At 38.3% G+C, this 19,727-nt stretch overlaps 1 protein-coding gene across 4 annotated transcripts in view; it reads left to right on the plus strand.

Moving 5' to 3' along the window:
- The window catches only part of LOC132377878 (microphthalmia-associated transcription factor-like), a 241,490-nt gene that overhangs the window by 88,878 nt on the left and 132,885 nt on the right, over window positions 1–19,727 (plus strand). Inside the window, exon 1 of one of the 4 annotated variants that reach the window (XM_059944316.1) lies at window positions 1,826–1,966. The exons of the other annotated variants lie outside the window; for them this stretch is intronic. Within the exon in view, the coding sequence (XP_059800299.1) occupies window positions 1,911–1,966 (56 nt within the window). The 5' untranslated portion in view covers window positions 1,826–1,910. Of the gene's footprint in view, window positions 1–1,825; window positions 1,967–19,727 lie in introns of those variants that run through there. 4 annotated transcript variants of the gene reach the window in all.

Here is a 19,727-nt window from a genome sequence, read left to right on the forward strand (position 1 = left end):
AAAATTCGTAGACTGATGCCAATACCCAAATAGTTAATTAACATCCTTCTGCAAAAGAAATCTAACATCCATATCTCATAAGATCCATACCTACAGTAATATGGTTAGTCTAAATATCCTCCGAAATGATCTCCCATACTATTCACTACAAGAGCAATTAAACATGGGAAATATGCAATATGCTGACTTTGTGAGTGATTGAAAACAATGCTAACTTAAGGAAGTGCATTTTTCAATAAAAGCTCTTGAATTTAGGAAGTTGTTTTGCTTTCACATGATATGAAATATATGCATGTTTTTGTGTGAACCCTTACATTTGTACATATATATCTATCCATATCATATCTTCCATGAAGTGCCACTTTGCTTTTATGAAAGACCTTCCTGTTTTCGCTAACTGAAGGAAATCCTTAGTGGATTTCACTTTTACAAAAAAAAGGCGAAAAGGGAAAGTAGTGTTCAGCATTTGTTTTGCAGCGAGCCGTTATAGAGGCAGCGCGCACCCGAGTGGCGAGAGTGGCGCCACCAAGCGCCTTTCCCGGGAACCACACTCAGCATCACAAAGCCGCTATAGCTTTGAACTGTGTCTGTGAGCATCTGTGCTTTATCTCAATTTATTTTGCGCATCCGTTATCAGGATGTGTCCTAAGGTTTCAGAAAGGCCTAAGAGATCTCGTAAGGGTGTTACGCTTAGCGTAAAACTGGGCGCAATTAAGCGTTTCGATCGTGGTGAACGAAATAAAGACATTGTGCGTGCATTGAACTTGCCTGCATCCACCATTCGTACTATTTACACGCAGAGAGAAAGAATCTTGAAAGCTGCGGATGTTACCTTTGGTTCTGCTAGTAGCAAAGTGGTCTCTTTTAATTGGTATAATTCCTGCTTTTATTATATGTTAGTGTTATTTTAGGTTTTATGTGTTATTTGGTATGATTTGGTAGGTTATTTATTGGGTCTGGGAACACTCAAAAATTCTTCCCATATAAATTAATGGTAATTGCTTCTTCGCTTTACACCATTTTGGCTTACAAAAGGTTTCATAGGAACTTTCGGCTAGCGGGGGGAAATCTGTATTAAAGAAAACTGTTAACTTAAGTAGAAAATTTAAATTCTTATTTGGGAATCTGATATGGGCATCTAGTAAGTCAGTGCAATTAAATAATAAAAGATGAATATGTCCAAATGTAAACCTGTAAAAACTGGAAACCTTGGGATCAAAATAATGCTGAAAATGCAGAGCAAATGCTGAAGGGAAAGAGAATGGAGAGCTAATAGTTTGAGTTCCTTGAGGATAAAATCCAGGATTGGTTATGTTTGGTTGGTTTTGAGTTCAATAGCTTTGCTTTCTTTTCCTTGAAATCACATGCTAACATGCCAATGCTCTAATTTCTTGCAGCAAATGTCTGCAAATTAAATGGTGGACACTTCCACTATATGATACAAACAGACCTGAGTAAGGAAGTACTATAGTTTTGTGGTATTAATTTGCAGTCTTCTTATGCTGACTGGCTACATTGAAGTTTTGTAACACAGGTAAATTTATTCAGATATTTGCACTACTAGAGCGTTTTCTCTAATAGAACTGTATGGATTTGTGGAAATGTTTGACAAGTCGAATAGGTATATCTTGGGGAGGTAGCAAGGGTAATTTTCTGTTAGGTGATATTTGTAAATAGAAAATTTCAATTTCAGTAAAGGAACCGGCCCATTATATCACATGCAGGTGCTGGATTGAACAGGTCTATTGCTGCAGACAGACAGTAGGCACTACTTAAGCATAAAGCTCTGCTAGGATTGGAGTTGCCAGGGCCTTATCTGGAGCCACCCCCAGTGACACATATACTGCCGTAGAGTTTGACTTTCACTGTTCTCCAAGGGCTTACAAAACACCTTTCAGGAAAAAGAAAAGATGGAGGCTGTTGGAGTACAAATGTTCAGACCATGTTCATTCCAGAGGCTTTATGTGTAAGTACTTTATCACTTCTAGGTAGTTCCAAATTGAAAATACTAAAATAAATCAAGTATGTTTCAACAGTTAAAGATTTCTGTGATGCAAAATCTTTAAACTCTCTCAACCAATTCCTGGGTAGAAATCATTCAGTATGTCGTTATTCTGTCTTTATTTGTATGTACTTGTAGAATATTTTTGTATTTAAAGAGTTTTTTGAATAGTTTATTTTGGTTCCTTTAACTGTGGTCACTCTGGCTCTAGAATCTGTTGGTAATGTCCATAAGCAAGCCTGTACACAATGTGCTGCATTTGTCAGCAAGATCACTGCTAAATATAAATATTTAAATATGTTGGTGTCAGCTCAATAATCTCAGCAATTTTATCTAGCTGTATAGTAAGGTCTTGCAACAACCTCAGTTCAACATTTGTGTGATTAAAATTATAAAAGTATCAAAGCTGGAGACATGTCATTTGCATGTATGTACTTGGTTCAGACCATGGAGATTTAGACCAGCATTTTCGATCTGCCAGAGATTATAATTTTACAAATTTATCTTCTTAAAATGACTGAGAACTGAAGCAAATCATCATTGTGGTCATTTATTAAGTTCAAACAAAAGCAGAAAGCTAGCAGTACAGTTAATTAATTATTTACTGAATGGTCATGGGTCACAAGAAGGGTTTTCTTACAGTGAATTTGCTTCATCTTAAAGCAGTCGGGTTTCAGTAAATATGCTGGAATTTGCAATGGAAGGAAACAGTGTATTATAATATATATTTTGATGTTGATGACTTAGTAGAACATATGATAAGATTTTTTGAAGCATTTATTAAATAAGTATTTGTGCTACAACAGTTTCAAAAGGAAACTGTGTGAACCAAGATTCAGGGTGTCAGAAAACGTCATCTTTTTTGTAACTAAAAAAATTAGTGTCAAACAAAACCTGTTTGTTCTGTACATTATGAATGTTTGCCTTCATTATATTAATTTCTCGCATTTGATGTCACTGGTTTTGTAATCTTTCCTATTTGTTCTTGAGACGATGGTAGGCATGCCCAATAAATGCAGATGAACTGCTGCAATCTTCCTGGTTAAGGATCTTCCACAGTACTGTTGGGGGAGTATTCCCAGGACTTAGAACAAGCAAAGAAATGATAAGTTTCTATAGTGGGATGATATGTAACTTGGAGGGGAACCTGTAGATGGTGATGTTCTCACGTGGCCGAAGCTCCTGTATTTTTTGTTCATAGAGTTCGTATTTTTGGGACATGCTGTCAGTTTAGCCCAGTTCAATAACAATAGTGTATTTAGTAGATGGTACACACTAAAGCCACTGTGCCTCAGTGGTAAAGGGAGTGCATATTTGCAGTGGTGGATGAAACAGCAGTAAGGCAGGGGTTACACCAAGCTTCTTGGGTGTTCATACTTTGTTAATCCAGACAAACCAAGATTGTTCCATCATGTTACTGACTGGAGCACTCTAAATGGTGAAAAGATCTTGATTGACAAGAGGTGGGTCACTTGCCATTGCAACCCCACCTCACCTGATTTTTGCAGCCATAGTTTTGACTTAGTTGAGATTCTCATCAAACGTGCTCTCTGCGATGTTGGTGCTGGGGGGACTTGGCAATGATAAATGCTGTTTCATGTCTTGGCCTTGTTGGAGATGGACACTTATCTGTTTTGAAGGCTATCTGTTATCTATCTGCAATCCTGAATATTAACTGAGGTGCTTTATTTACTGAAGAATAGTGAATGGAATTAATTGTTGGGCAATAATTAGCAGATGTCTAAACTTACAATCTTATTAGATAATGAAAGTCATTGGTGAAAAAGCTGAAGATGTGCCTGCTAGGACATTGCTCTGGGACTGGGATGATTGACCTCCAACAATCACAGCCAACTTCCTTTGTTGACAGACCTCTATGATTCAGTTGTTTAGTCCACATAGGACAAAAGCAGTGAGGATATCCTGGTGTTAAACTGGAATGGGCATTAATGAGTGTGCAGGTTATTGATGCCACTGTCAGTAACACAATACATCATTGTTAATGATTGAGAATAAACACAAGAGATCCTGCAGTTGTTGAAAATATAGAGCAACAGATTTGCTGAGCTGTAATTAACCTAATTAAATCTGTCCTTTTTGTGAACAGGGCACATTTGGACAATTTTCCATATGGTGTCTTAGATAGCAGTATTGTAAGTATATTGAAGCAGCCTGACTATAGGCATAGACAGTTCTGGAGTGCAGTTCTCCAATATTACAGTCAAGACAATGCCTGGTCACATAACCTTTGCTGTGAGTAGAGCTTTGAACCATTTCTTGGCATTGTGTGGAGTGAATCAAACTAACTAAAGACTGAATTCTGTGATACTGGAGTTCTTGGGAGAATGTCAAGATGGATTAAGTCTTACAGAGAATGGTTGCAGATGTTCCAGCCAAGACTGAATACCTGTTGGGCTCCATCGTTGTTGAAGATGGTAGTGTTGCTGGAAACCTTTGCTCCCAGTTTGAGGAGCTTTGATCTGATTGTATAGTTCATGCTTTGCAAGCAGATGAGGCAGCAGCTGTGGACAGAGAAATACTAAATGGGACACTCTGGGACCTTTCATCAGTAGTTATCTTGTCGTGATCAGGTACTGATTCAAAAGTTAGTGATGCAGTGATAGCCGTGCTTAAATTTGAACCTGAATTACTTGATTCAGAATCCTCAGTTTTGCTGAAATACTTCTTCTGATTAAGTGGGTGTTGGTCTTGGATACAATTTGTTGTCAAAAACGAGTGGTCGAAAAATCTTGTCCATTAAGTACATGCAGTGAGCCTTTTCCATGCATTGTACCCATTATAGTTTTGTGTGAGCCCACAGGAGTAATTCCCAGTGCAAAGTGTTGCACTGTGTAAACCACAAAGGACCTTGGAAGTCACCATGCAGCAGTCTTAGTCTTGAGGCAACCATATTTTGCCTCTGTTAACTGATAGAACTTGGAGCCTTGGATGGGGACACCCACGCACGATCATGATGCTTGGAGCATTGCAATTAACAGTTGAGTCACTTGCCTGCAAAATAGAGTATTGTAGGAAATTCTGGATTAGTTCAAGACTTTGCTCCTTTGTTGAACTCATGAACTTTATCCATAGAATGGACAGATAGTTTTGATGCAGATCATCTCCTGAATTGAGGTCCTCTTTAATTTGTAGGCTGCATATATCCAGTGAAAGACTGACATCACTCCTGCACCAATTCAATTGATGCCTATTGAATGCCTTATGGCTTGTATGTGTAAGCATATTATCTCATAATAGTATCTTAAGCATAATGGACCATTCTGCAATTTCAGAAGTCTATTCTAAGTGCTGATTGCATTTAGTAATAAAGCTTATGCATTGCAAATAATGTTATATGATAGAACTGGGCTAGAAACTCTGTTGATTTCATTTTAGTCGCAACAGTTTTGTCCAGAGGTCAAGTGTTTTTCACACTTTATGTAAGGTTTACAGAACAGTACAGGACCTTTTGCCCAGAAATGTTGTGCTGACTTTTTAACATACTCTATGATCAATATAGCTCTTCTCTCCTACATTGCCATCTACTTTTTCTATCATTCATGTGCCTATCTAAAAGTTCTGAAATGCCCCTAATGTATCTGCCTCTACCACCATTCCTGGCAGGGCATTCCACACACCCACTACTCTTAAGTGTAAAGAACTTGCCTCTGGTGTCCCACCCCATACTTTCCTCCAATCACCTTAAAATGATGTTACCTTGTATTAGGAATTTCTGCCGTGGGGAAAAAGTCTCTGGCTATCCACTCGATCTATACATCTCACCTTGTACGCATCTATCAACTTGCCTCTCATCCTCTTTTGCCCCAAGGAGAAAAACATTAGGCTGCTCAACTGATTTTCATAAGGTATGCCCTTTTATTAAGTTCTTTTCAGACATCACTTTCCACCCATCTAGTCCTCAGTTTCAATCGAACATGTTTTGCAGTTTACTTCAACTTCAATGTGGCTCTACTACTGAAAGCATTTTCCTCCCTCCTCATTTATCAGCCTTTTCTTTATGATTCTCCTTGGCATTTTCCCATTCAATTATGCTTTGCAGCACCTCACCTTCTGCCTTGACCCTTCCCACCATCCAAGGGCCAATTTGGATCTTTCACATCAAGAAGTAATTAATTTATTTGAACTTCCAACCTACTATAGCTTATTTGTTGCTTGCAATACATTTACATCTGCATTGGAGAAACTAACTGATGGTTGAGTGATGCTTTTTTAGTTCACCTTTGCTCATTCCACAGTGCTAACCTTGATCTTCTAGTTACTTCTCATTCTAAATCCCTGTTTCCACTCTGACTTCTCTGTCTGTTCCAAATGTGGCTCAACCTTAGTGTGAAGAACAGCACTTGATCTTCCATCTGGGTATATTGCAGTCACTGGAACTTAATATTAGATTAGATTAAACAAATTTGGATAATTTGCCTTCTCTGTTTGCATCAGAACTGTCCAGATCTTCTATAAGGTTATCTAGCTGTAATCTTGACTCGGTTCTGTTTTTCTCCACAGGCACCACAAAATCTTCTGGGCATTTCTAATATTATTCCTTAGTTTCCAATTCTAAGATCCCTGCCACAGCTTTTTACAAGTTCCTGTATTTGTGTTCCTCCACACCCCCCAAAGCCTCTAACTTCCCTTATTCTTCTAACAAGCAGACGGTCGCAAGACAGTGCATCACCACCATAGAAACCTTGGTCTTGCCCTTTCAAAGAGATTCCCTTTGTCCTATCCATTATGTCCCCATCCTCACTGCTATTAAATCTGAATTGCTTTTTTATTTTTCAGCGATCTGAAAATTCCATTGCCCCTGGTAGCCGACTGCATCCATCCTCTTCTGGTTTCATTTGTGAGGATGGAAATTGTCCATTACCCGAGTTGTGCTGTTGGTTTAACCAGAAACTGAAACCTGTGAATTAGCAGTAACACTTACTGTTTCAGCATTTGCATATTAACTTAGTGCATGCTATTGAAATGATATAGTCGGGTAATGTTATCTTTTAATTTTAAAGGATATTCAGCTATGTAGTATTTTTGTTCTGGAGTTAATATTGGTTCCATATCAAGTTAAGAGGTAATAGTTGGGAAATCTGCGTGTTTTTCACTGACCCAACTCAATTCAGGTGAACACTTTTAGTAAGGTTGGCAATTGGAGCTATGTCAGACAGATATTGTTGTGGCTTTGAGCTGTTTTATATTATTTTAAGAATGTCTTCTGTGGAGCATTTTCTAAGTGATGGAAGTTAATTTTACAGAGGCATTTTGTCTTTAGCTTCTTGTAAACTAACACGCACATGTAATGTCATACAATTATGTAGCAATAAATATTCTTAAGTGTAAGTGTGGAATAGCTTTTCTGAGTTTTGTTGATGAATAATTTACATACTTGTCAATTAGCACCAGAGTGAACTGCTCAGTCCCTGAAGCCTACCCTGTCATTTGATATGATTGTGATTGATCTGATTATAATCTCTACTTCTCATCTTCATCAACCTGCTGAAACTTTACCCCCCTTTGCTTTTCCAAGCATCTGTGCACTTTTGCTTTAAATATATTCAACCTTAAAGATATTTGAAGACTGCTTCCTCTAAGATTCAGTTGCAAAGATGCTCAGTCCACAGGACATTATTTCCTCACCTCTATTTTAAACATCCACCCTCTTCTTAAACAGTGTTTACTAGCTCTGGATTTTCCCATAAGAGGAAACATCTCCATGTCCATCCTTTTGAGACTCCTGGGACCTTGTGTAGTTCAAAAGTCCATTCTCATTCTAAAATGCAGTGGATTCAAAACTGCCCATTCTAACTTTCCTTCATAAGACATTCCATCCATTTCAGGGATTATTCTAACAAACCTCCTCTGATTTATCCTAATGCATGGACATCCTTCCTGAAGTAAAAGATGCCAATACTGCACACAGTTCTCCAGATGTGGTCTCAATAATATGTATTAAAGCTGAAGTGCGATCCTCCTACCTTTATATTTAATTCCTCTAGCAATAACCAATAACACTCTGTTAACTTATATCATTACAATTCTATGCATAAATTAGCTTTCTGTTTATGATGCACTGGAATACCCACTTTTTTTTGTATTGCAAAATACAAAATTGTCTCTCACTACTTGGATAAGATGCTTTTTTCAACTTTTCCTCCCAAATTGGACAACTTCAACATGGATGGTAAGTCCATTCACCTCTTTTCTCCCTTCTCCATTGACTATCTCAATCAAGTTTTTAAGAAGAATCCATTCATATTTATAGATCCTCAGCTAGAGAATTATTTGCAATAATTTGCTTTCCTGCTTCTAAATCATTACCTTGTGTTCTCGAAGAACACTTTGGATTCTATCTATTTCTCATTTGTAGCCAACTTCCAGGCAAGATCATTCAGGGCTACTGTAGACAATGCCATTTCTTGAGTCGCTGTTCTCTCCGGTATGTAGATAGGTCAGACACACTCATCCGTGTCTCTCCCTGTGCTGTTCTGTTGGTTCAGATTTGTCATAGGTTTAATCTGACGCTCAAAAACTTGTTCAATTGCACCTGAGTTTGGGGAAGTGAGATACAAATAACTAATAGAGGGGCCAAGCAGGGTATTTGACTGTTCAGTGTTATTTCAAATCAAAAAATTATTTTCCTTGTCATAATATGGTATTTAGATGGATTTGGCTGAACACAGGAAATTGGGACTAGCTGGTTGAGCACAGTGGTCAGATTGACCTCATTGGGCTAAAGGCCCTGTATCATTACTATATGGCTCTATAACTAATAATTTTACCTACGATGAATATTATTTTGGCATGAAATAATAACGCATCATATCAAACAGTTATTCATATTGTGGATCCTTGGAGGGATTGGGTACAAATTTGTGTTTTGCGGCAGTTCTGTTCCTCACCAGGGAGGGGAGCAATATACCAGGATGGCAATGCAGGAAAGAGTTGTGCACAGACTTTGGATTTAAAACTCGATGGTGTTAGAAGACTAGAGAGCTACCTGTTACTAGCAGAGTCTGAAAACCAGTGCAGATTTAAGTAGCGTTTCTGAGAAACTTAAGAATCCATGTAGTCAGATGGATGTCAACATGAATTATACAGTTCGGCAGTGTCAGAAACAAGGAATATAAAGACAAAAATATAAGTATATTGATAACTGATTCTGCTTGAAAACAACTATATTGCTTCATAATATGCTTGGAAGGAACAGTCCTAGAACAAAATTTAATGAAATTCATGTACCAGGAATCAAACCTTATGACACATTATTCCTAATGTTTTGCTGCAGGATTAAGGATACAGAAGCTGATAATTTTACTGTTGCTATTTCTAGCAATGATATTTTGTAGTGAATTGCAGTGGTTTCTTACAAAAGGAATAGGCTCTGATCAACAATAAATGAAAGACTGAATTAGGCCCATAAAATCTAATTGTACATTTCATATTTTAGATCATGTACATAAATTATTTTTGAGCAGTTGGTAGAATACTGGTAACTTACTAATTCAGAAATAATAAATACAAAGCTGGAGATGGAAGGCAGGGAAATAAAAACATTTTAAAAATTAGTGACAAAAACAACTTGTATTTATTAACAAAGGTTAGAAAGTTGATAGAGGACTTTGACAGAGCTTAATGACACGTGTTTCACAGCGGTCTTGAATGAGTAAGCAGATGAACTGAGGGCACAGGCAGGCATAATTAAATTATTGCATCTGTAACTGAAATGTGGATGAGATAGAGGTGGCTGAAAAGAAGCAGGTGTTGGTTGAAGGAATACTTAAAGAGTTGTGTTGAAGAATGATGTCTTATATAAAAAATATATATCAAAGGAGGCCATCTGGATTGAGCCAAAGGACAGCGATGGGGCAGTTGTGTAGCTGGCAGTACATTAGACCCTTGGCTATTCAAAATGAAATAGTAAAACAAGATTGTTTTTGTACCTGTGAAGGTCAAAGTAAATAATGATTTGTTAGGAATTCCAACTAGAATATTAACTAAGAATCAGTATAAAAGTACAAAGGGCACAGACTCTTAATGTTTGCAAGGGATTTTGTTTTAGCCAGTATGCTGTAAGTGCAATAACAAAGGAGACATTTCTAGACTTTGGTTTTATAATTCCCTGAATGTGACTTTGAGATGTTGTGGTTCTATTGTTGCACTCCCTCTGCTGGTTGGATGATGTCATAAAATAGTTGTGCACAGAAAAATCACACAGTTGAAGTGCTGAATTGTTATTAAGAGAGTTGTTCTTTGACATTTGCATTGGAAGAATGATGCCAAACATGATAACTGATGGTGGGGGATGACAGCTTGATGGGATTGGCTACAGGAGTATGTATTCAAGGCCTTTCATCAAATATTGAGGGTATTTTCTCAGTTGTGAAGTTGCGAAGTTGTAAAATAAGATTTTACTGCTCGTATCTGTTATTTAGAGACATAGTATGAATTAAGATGACCACTTTAGATTTTTCTCCTTGGTACAGCAGAACTGTGAATTAACAATGTGGAAAGTATGGAAAACATTTTTATTGCAAATAACAGGCCCATGTGTACAGGTGCTAAGGGACATAGTTAGTAAGCGAATTGCTGACTGCAGGTAAACTAGGAGAAAAGAAAATTGAAAATGTGATTTACATAGTCAAACAACTTGAATGATCCATATGCAGGTCTGTAGTACAGTGGTAGAAATTTAGCTAGCTGAGATCAAATTCAGATGAAACAGCTATGGGTATTTTGGCAGATATGGGTCACTGACCAGTGATTACATGGTACAAGTCTGAGCTGGTGATAGTGAATCATATATTTTGTGGTGCTCAGGATATGCTTACATAAAGGAGGTTACTTAATGAGAGGAAACTGAGTTTCAAGTAGGCATTTAATATTATCCCAGCAATGGAAAGAGTAATCATGATAGCAGAGGATTTATAGGCTCACCAGTGAAGGCTCAGAGGGCAGATGTGTTACAGACCATTGAATGAGTTAGGTTGGGATATGAGTTCAGATTTAAAAGAATATGAACACAACTCTGACCCAAATGTAGCCAACCTGTTTCTGAATTTAATAAGAGATGGGTACCTAATCTTCCAGCAGGCAAGTTCTTAATAAAATATCCAATGAGGGGCTGGCTTTCCAGTTAACATATTTTGTAAGTTTATCTGAGGTTTATGAGATTTCTCAGATGTTGGGCCAATCCTCAATGGCTGAAGACAGGCATTGACTGGTTGAGGGGGAAGACAGCTGTTTTACCCTCATTATTTGTGTGTTTGTTGAGAACATTTTCTTCCTCATGGCCCCCTAAAATTGTTTACATCCTTGGAAATGAAGACACATCCCAGGTTGATTATAGAACAAAGAAACAATGCAGTTTAGTACAGGCCATTCAGCTCATGATATTGTGCCGACTCTTTAATCTACTCTAGGATCAATCTGACCTTTCCCTCCCATGTTACACTCCATTTTTCTTTCATCCAAATGCCTACTGCGAATAACTTAAATACCCCCAATGTTTCTGCCTCTATGCTCTCGTCCATTCACCTTAAAGATACCCCCTGATGTTAACCATTTCTGCCTTGGGGAAAAGTCTGGCTATCCACTCTATCTTTGCCTGTTGTCACCTTGCCCATCTCTACTTCTCATCCTCCTTCACTATAATGAAAAATGTCTTAGCTTGCTCAATATTCTTTCATAAGACACACTGTCTAATCCAGGCAGCATCCTACTAAATCTCCTCTGAGCCCCTCTCTAAATCTTCTATATCTTTCCTATAATGAGGTGACCAGAATTGAATACAAAACTCTCACGTGGTCTAATCAGAGTTTTATAGACATTACCTTGCATCTCTTAAACTCAATCTCTTGACTAATGAAGGTCAGCACAGCATACAGCATCTTAACCACCCTATCAACCTGTGCTTAACTTTGAGGGATCTATGGATATGGATCCCAAGATCCCTCTGTTCCTCCACACTCTTAAGAATCCTGCCATTAACCCTGTATTCTGTCTTCAGGTTCCAAGAATGAATCATTTTGCACTTTTTCAGATGAACTCCATCTGCCACTTCTCAGCCCACCTCTGCATCCAATGTCCTGTTATAACCTACGGCAACCTTCTACACTATCCTCACAATGCCACCAACTTTCGTTCATCTGCAAACTTACTATCCCATCCTTCCACTTCCTCATCTAAGCCATTTATTTAAAAAAAAATCACAAAGAGCAGTGGTCCCAGAGCAGATACCTGCAGAGCATCACTGATCACCAACCTCGAGACAGAATATGCTATATCTACTACATTCCTCTACGGTTTGGGCAGGCCAATTTTAAATCCATGCAGTCTAGTTACCCTGCATCCCATCCCTCCTGACTTTGTGAATGAGCCTACCATGGAAAACCTTGTCAAATACCTTACTAAAATCCATATACACAACATCTGCTGCTTATTGACTTGTCTTGTCACTTCTGTGAAGAATTCATTCAGGCTCACAAGCCACTAATTTCCCCGTACAAAGTCAGGTTGACTATCCCAATCAGACTGTGCTTCTCCTAACTCTTGTAAATCCTGTTTCTAAGAATCCTCTCCAATAGTTTGATGTACTAAGACTCCTTTGTCTGTAATTCCCAGAGTTATCTCTTAAGTTTCTTGAGCAAAGGAATAACATTTGCCATCCTCCAATCTCATGGTATGACTTTTATCGCCAATAAGGACGCTAAGATCATCGCCAAAGGCACAGCAATCTCTTCCCTCACTTCCCATAGTAACCTGGGGTATATCCTGTCCAGCCTGCCCTCATTGATTGTCATCTGAAAGTCATGGATTGCTTTACCTGTTCTGGTCACCTGCTCTAGATTTTGTTCGATGTAAATGGAAGTCTGGCCTGTTTGTCAGATTTTTGGATATGTATCTAATGCAAACGTTGTATCCTATGTTCAATGTCTGAATTTTCTTTACAATGCTTGGCAATTCCGCCTAATTAACGTCTTGGCCAAAGTTCTCATTAGTAATTCAAAGACATTTCAGAAGTAATGTTTGTCAAGGTTTAAAAATTGTTGGCATATATGAGGTACTGGGCTGGAATTTGTAGTGAGAAATATCAGAAAGTGATAAGCTTTGCAATTAAAACAGTGAAATTAGTCTTTAAATCTTTGAATGTTCATGCATGTAGTTAAAGTAGCTTGCTTTTTTCTTCTCAATCTTCTGGACTGGAGTCTTCAATGCAATGAATGGGATTTACAATCCTGCACCAAACCTGTTTGGAGGGGTAACTACCTTGCATAATGCCAGAATATCCGAGCAAGGCCATATTGCACTGCAGGAATCCATGCAGTGGCAGAGCGTGGTGTCAGATTGGTGCTGTCTGCTATCCTCTGATTTCTGGACTTATAGCAGATGTGGTATGTCTGGGACTGACTTTCATTGGAACAGATGAATATAGGCAATTCTCCAGCTATTGATGTTTGAAACAGAACAATAAATATTTGTTCAATGAGTACTGTAAACTCCAGAATTTTTTGCATTCCAGTTGTAGAAAATACATTCTAGATATTGAAGATACGATTGTTCGCATAAAGTCCAAATTTTTATATCATTTTGTAGTATATGTTACAGTTCCTTCTATTCTATTTCTATTTCTGTTAAATGTACACAAAATAGAATTACCCTTGCTTCTGCTTTTTACCTCAAGCTTCTTTTGAAGAGGCCTTTGGTATACTGCCAATATTTTGGCATAAATGGTATCATGGAACACAGCAGCAAAGGTGATAACTTCTGGTTAATGTCAACTGAAGTTCTCATTGTGACCCAATTGCATTATTGCTGAAAGGTTGAAAGCAAATGAAGGTCAAATCCCATCAAAATGAAACAAAACAGAGCCTCTTAGCTTTTTGTTGCTCTTTTTTTGGTAGCATTTTACATTAATTTAGTTCTTGCAACCTGTCACAAATTAATATGGGTAGGAAAGGGGGACTGACGGCAATGCAATATGCACACAATGTTTTCTTTATTAGGTATCTCCTGCACCTAATAAACTGGCCTCTGAGTGTATGTTCATGGTCTTTTGCCGTTATAGCCCATCCACTTCGAAGTTCGATGTGTTGTGCATTCAGCAATGCTCTTCAGCATATCACTGCAGTAACACATTCAGAGATGCTCTTCAGCATTCAACAAACACTGTTGTATTTGAGTTACTGTCACCTTGGACCAATTCGGCCATTCTCATTAACATGCATTTTTGCCTACAGAATAGGATTCTGGATTTTTTCTGGGTTTTTTTTGCACAAATCTCTGTCCCTCTGGAGACCGATGTGTGTGAAAACCCCAGGAGATTAGCAGTTTCTGAGATACTCAAACCACCCCATCTGGTGCCAGCAATGATTCCATGATCAAAATCATTTGGATCATGTTGCTTCCCAATCTGATGTTTGGTGTGAGTAACAACAGAACCTCTTGACGTGTCCATATGCTTTTATGTATTGAGTTGCTGCTGTGTGATTGGCTGATTAGATATTTGCATTAATAAACAGGTGTACAGATGTACCCAATAGAGTAGCCATTGAGTGTGGATCCACAACAAGATCGTTGTGCAGTTTCAACTCATCCGAGTTTCATGTTTTCATTCGCGTCTGCTTCCATGTAGCTGCTGTGCTTTAAGAACAGTTGAAAGAAATAAAACTGGAAATAATGTCATCTCAGTAAAAATAATAGGAGTAATGGAGCTACTGAAATTCACATCGAAATGACTACTGTACCTTTTCATTCTATGTTCAATCCTGATCTTCTAGACATTGTTTATATCAAAACTGATTTGTCTATATTATTTTGATTTGCAATATCACTTACTGTATTAAATTGCATTTTGAGTGGCTGTTAGAGGCTCAGTTGTGTTACATTGCCTTCATTTTAACATCAATTTCATTAGCTCTTAATAGTTACTTTTAATGAAACCTGTATTTATTACTTGCTATTTGGGATATCAGCACGCTTCAGAATGTCTGAGTACAAAATAAAAACCGGAATAATTAAGTAAAAAGTTCCTCCTGTCTTTACTTACCATCCCATGAGCCTCCTCCTACACATCATTCCCTGCAACTTCTGCCATCTCCAAAGAGATCCGACCCCCAAATATAGCTTTCCCTCACACTCCCCCTCCCCTCTCCTCCACTTTCCACAGGGATTGTTCCCTCTGTGATTTCCTTATCTGTTCACTTATCCCTGACAGTGGTCTAATTGCTACACCTGCCCATTCACCTTCTCCCTCACCTCCACTCAGGGCCCCAAGCAATCTTTCTAGGTGAGGCAACACTCAAGCTACAAATCCACTGGGGTCATCTATTGTGTCCGGTGCTCCCGATGTGGACTCCTCAATGTTGGTGAGACCCACTGTAAATTGGGGGACAGTTTTGTTGAGCAATCCTGCTCTGTCTGCCAAAAGTTAAACTTCCCGGTGGCCAAACATTTTAATTCCGATTCTCATTCCCGTTCCGACATGTCAATCCATGGCATCCTCTTCTGCCACGATGAAGCCACCCTCAATGAGGAGGAGCAGCATCTTATATTCTGTCCGAGTAGCCTCCAACCTGATGGCATGAATATACATCTTTCCTTAAAAAGACATATTTTTCCCTTCCCCTCTCCTCTCTATTCCCCTCTCCGGCCTCTTAGCTCTTTCACCTGCCTATCACCTCCCCTGGGTCCCCTTCTCCTTCCCATTCTCCTATCAGATTTCTTCCTCTCTAGCCACTTACCTTTCCTACCCAGGTGGTTTCACCTATCACCTTCCAGCTATCCTCCCGTCTTTTTATTCTGACATCTTCCCCCTTCTTTTCTGGTTCTGAAGTAAGTTTCTGCCCAAAACATTGACTGTTTATTAATTTCCATAGAAACAGCCTGACTTGCTGAGTTCCTCCAGCATTTTGTATTGGTACTCTGAAATTCCAGCTTCTGCAGAATTCTTCTTGTTGCTAATTATGTACAATTTGTACCTAAGCTTGTAAATATTTTTCAATAGAATTGGCTTGCGTAGATGTTCTACTGCACCTAGGTCTCATCACTTAAGAGGAGGCAGTAGTGTTATTATGTTTAAATGCACCTTATACTAAATGTCAGTCTTCTGGAATATATTTTATTATTTGTTAATTTATTTGTGGTAATATTACTTTATGTGTTGTTTATGTGTTATATGCACAGTGTTGGTGCATGGCCAAGTGGTTAAGGCATCAGTCTAGTGATCTGAAGGTTGCTAGTTCGAGTCTTGGCTGAGGCTGCGTGTGAGGCACTTAACCACACATTGCTCTGCGACGACACCAGTGCCAAGCTATATGGATCTTAATGCCCTTCCCTTGGACAATATCGGTGGTGTGGAGAGGGGAGACTTGCAGCTTGGGCAACTGCATTAAAAAAAACCTGGAAACTGTCCAAGACGCAAATCCATGGTCTATCGAGACTAATGGAGGGCTACACTATATATGCACAGTGTTGTGCAACTTGGTCCAGAGGAACATAGTTTTCTTTGTCTGTATATGGTTGAATGACAATAAGCTTGAAATTGTAATTGAACTTTTTTTTATTTGTCTTGGGTAAGATGTGGAAGTGGGAGGGTTTTACAAATTTCCAAAGGAACCTGTGAATATTCAAACATAAATTACAGTGCATTCTTTTTGCTCATTAATTACCATTGCACACATGCAGTCAAGTTAATGTGGTCCATGCAATAAGATAGTTGGATATACATAGTGAAACACCAAGAGCTGAAAATGTAGGATAGCTAAGGGAGTAGATTAAAATAGCTGAAGATTTTCATTACAAATTTTTCCTGATTGGGAGGGTTTTGAATTCATGAAGTTTTGAATTATCCTCAATTTGATTTTTGGCAAATCCTTAAGAAATTGACTTGCCTGCCAACTCATATGCAAGCATGGGCAGGCATAAGAGTGCTGTCGACAAGAAAGTTCCTCCACTCCTATTATTAAGAAATTAGAGTAAGTATGCATTAGCAGATAAATGTAAATGCATGCTTAATGTGCCTCTCCACAAGTTGCTATATCTAACTATACGTGGATTTCTCTAATCTCACAACTTTCCATGATCTCCATGCTTTTTAAAAGTACCTCAAGAATTGGCTTTGTGCCCTTCTTTCAGCTACACGTATATTATGACCTGCAGTGCTCAGCTCTTTCAAGCAGAACATTGATTGATTATAGCATTCGTGATCTGTTCTGCACACTCACAGCTTCAAGTCTGCCATGCTTTAAAGCATAACATCCATTCCATTCACTGGTTGAATGGGAGCCTGGCACCAAACCATCCCCTTGTAATGCTGCTGGGAATCTGCTTCAGTTTCTGACCTTGTACTCATGGTCTCCAGCAACGAATCATTTCTGATCCAATGTGGCAAAGCTGCCTGTGAGGGTTTTTCTTTGGTGGAATGAGGCAAGTGCTGGAGCCATTCAATTCTGAGGCATGGGGTGGAGAACTGCAGGTCATTTGGAACTGGCAGCACCTGCTCTATGCATTGATCTAGATCCCATTGGATATGATGGAAGTTGTTGTCTCCTCCTTCCTGGGAAACAAAGAAAGACAGGATAGCAGCTTCCGTCATACTGTGGAGAAATTAAATAGGATTAGTGCAATGGGTGATTGATAGTTGATATGGACTCTGTGGGCCAAAGACCGTTTCTGTGCTGTGTGATTCTACAGGAGTATCCATTGCATGCAGTATATGAGGTACTAATCAAATAGTCTCTTTATCATAAACCTTTTCACTATTGATTTTCAATCTCCTCATTTGTCTACTTCTGTAAAGGCTTGCCACTGTAAAATGGGTGGTATCTGCTTTCCTCTAATATTGCCATCTCACTTAATCCTGAGTAAAATCTTCCTACCATGAATAACTGTGTCTTGCTCTTTTAACCACTTTTCTTTGTCCTTCTCTAAAAGATGCTTTTAGAAACCTACCTCATGGAATTAGGTACCAGCAGTTTTTCGAAGGTCTTCTTGTGTGGCTCAGCATCAGTTTTGATCTGTGAGTAGCTTGAGACAGATTTACTACCTTATTGATGCTTTACAAATGGGAATTGTTAGTAGTTTTACAGCCTCCTGCTGACAAATGAGATTTTCCCTCCTGAGTTTTGCTTTTAGAATGTACCTTTATTGTTTAAGAATAGTGGTAAGTTTCAAAAATGTAACATTTTTTCTTCAGACACAAGCTTCACAGTTTGTATTTACAATAGGACTTACTGTTTTTATTAAGCTACGTGTAAATAGTTTATGGTAGTTGTAGTGTTTTGTTGTATCAAACTTTTCCTTCATTGTGGCTGCTGTATAAACATTGTAAATATTAGAAGCTACAACTTCAGGACAATGTGACCTTCAGGAAAAGGATTTTATTTCAGGAGGTGTGGAGGTAGAAATGTGTGTGAGATTTGTCCTTGAAGGGGCATATACTGTAAGAAGTTGTAAGTTTTTTTCGCTAGGCTTATCTCAGATACATAATAAACGCATTCAAATCGGAAACAATAAAGATCCAATGATAATGCATGTTCCTTTTCTTCCGTAGATGCATATGCTCACTATGCAATAGAAATTATAATTTAATTTTGACTTGAAGCTTTTCAAAAACTGCCTGTTTCTGGGAAACATTGCGGAACATGCTGGTTATGAAGCTTTTTTCTGCAATAGTGATTTAAGTAAAATAGTAACGTATTCCATTCCTTCTGCTCACCTGTAAAACCATTAGCACAAAAATCAGAGGAGTACCAGGAAATGCACAAGCTGCACATCTAATTTGTCAAAGTCAAGGCCGATTATCATGGCACTTTCTACTGCAATTCAGCCCTGTGACACTAAAGGCCTTGAATTACTCTTGTTCCCTTTTTCAAACATTTGTTATTTAATTTCTGGCCTTTTAAATTTTGAAAACAATAACAAGGGGAATGAATATGAAGCCTATAAGTCTTCATCCCCTGCCAACTACAAGGATAAATGAACAAGTATAAAGGATCCAGTTATTTGGAACCCAACTTGATTAAAGCCAGGAAATATCGTGCATGACATTAGGATAGAGTAAGTTTACAGGAGAAGGTGATTCGTCTGTGCTTAATGTATTAGGGTGATAAGACTTACTAGGTTACTAAATAAATCATCAGTATAGACATAACAATCATAGTGGATGACCAATTATTTTTTAAAAGGCGATAGAATACAAGGGTAAATTAACAAGAAATATTTCAAAACATTAAGATCTTCAACACTGTAGAAGGAAAAGATTATCTGAAATAAATGTGAGCACCTTAGATTAAAAGTCCAAGTACTTAAAGTGGGGAATAGCAAATTGGCTGAGACATTTCTACACCATAGCAGGAATGCTGAGGAACAAAATATTGAACTTAATGAAATTAAAGCTGCTGAAGAGGACTATGAAAATCATGAGGACTGAAAATTGGCAAAACCACTGCATGAGTTGGCATGGTCTAGAGTTCTAAACAGATGGCTGCACAGATAATGAATGCTTGAGGGATGTTCATTCAAAATTCCCTGCTATGGAACGTTCTCAGTAGAGTGAAGGTAAATGAATTATTGCTAATCAGGAATAGGGAGAGGAAATGGGGAACTGTAGGCCATATATCAACTGAATAGCCTGAATGATGGTAGGGCCTCTGAAATTTCACTCAGACAGCAGTCACTTAAAATTATTATCAAAGCTTAGACAGTCTGCAAAGGCTCA

This window comes from Hypanus sabinus, chromosome 19 (genome assembly GCF_030144855.1).
Source record: "Hypanus sabinus isolate sHypSab1 chromosome 19, sHypSab1.hap1, whole genome shotgun sequence".
NCBI classification, from domain to species: Eukaryota; Metazoa; Chordata; class Chondrichthyes; order Myliobatiformes; family Dasyatidae; genus Hypanus; species Hypanus sabinus.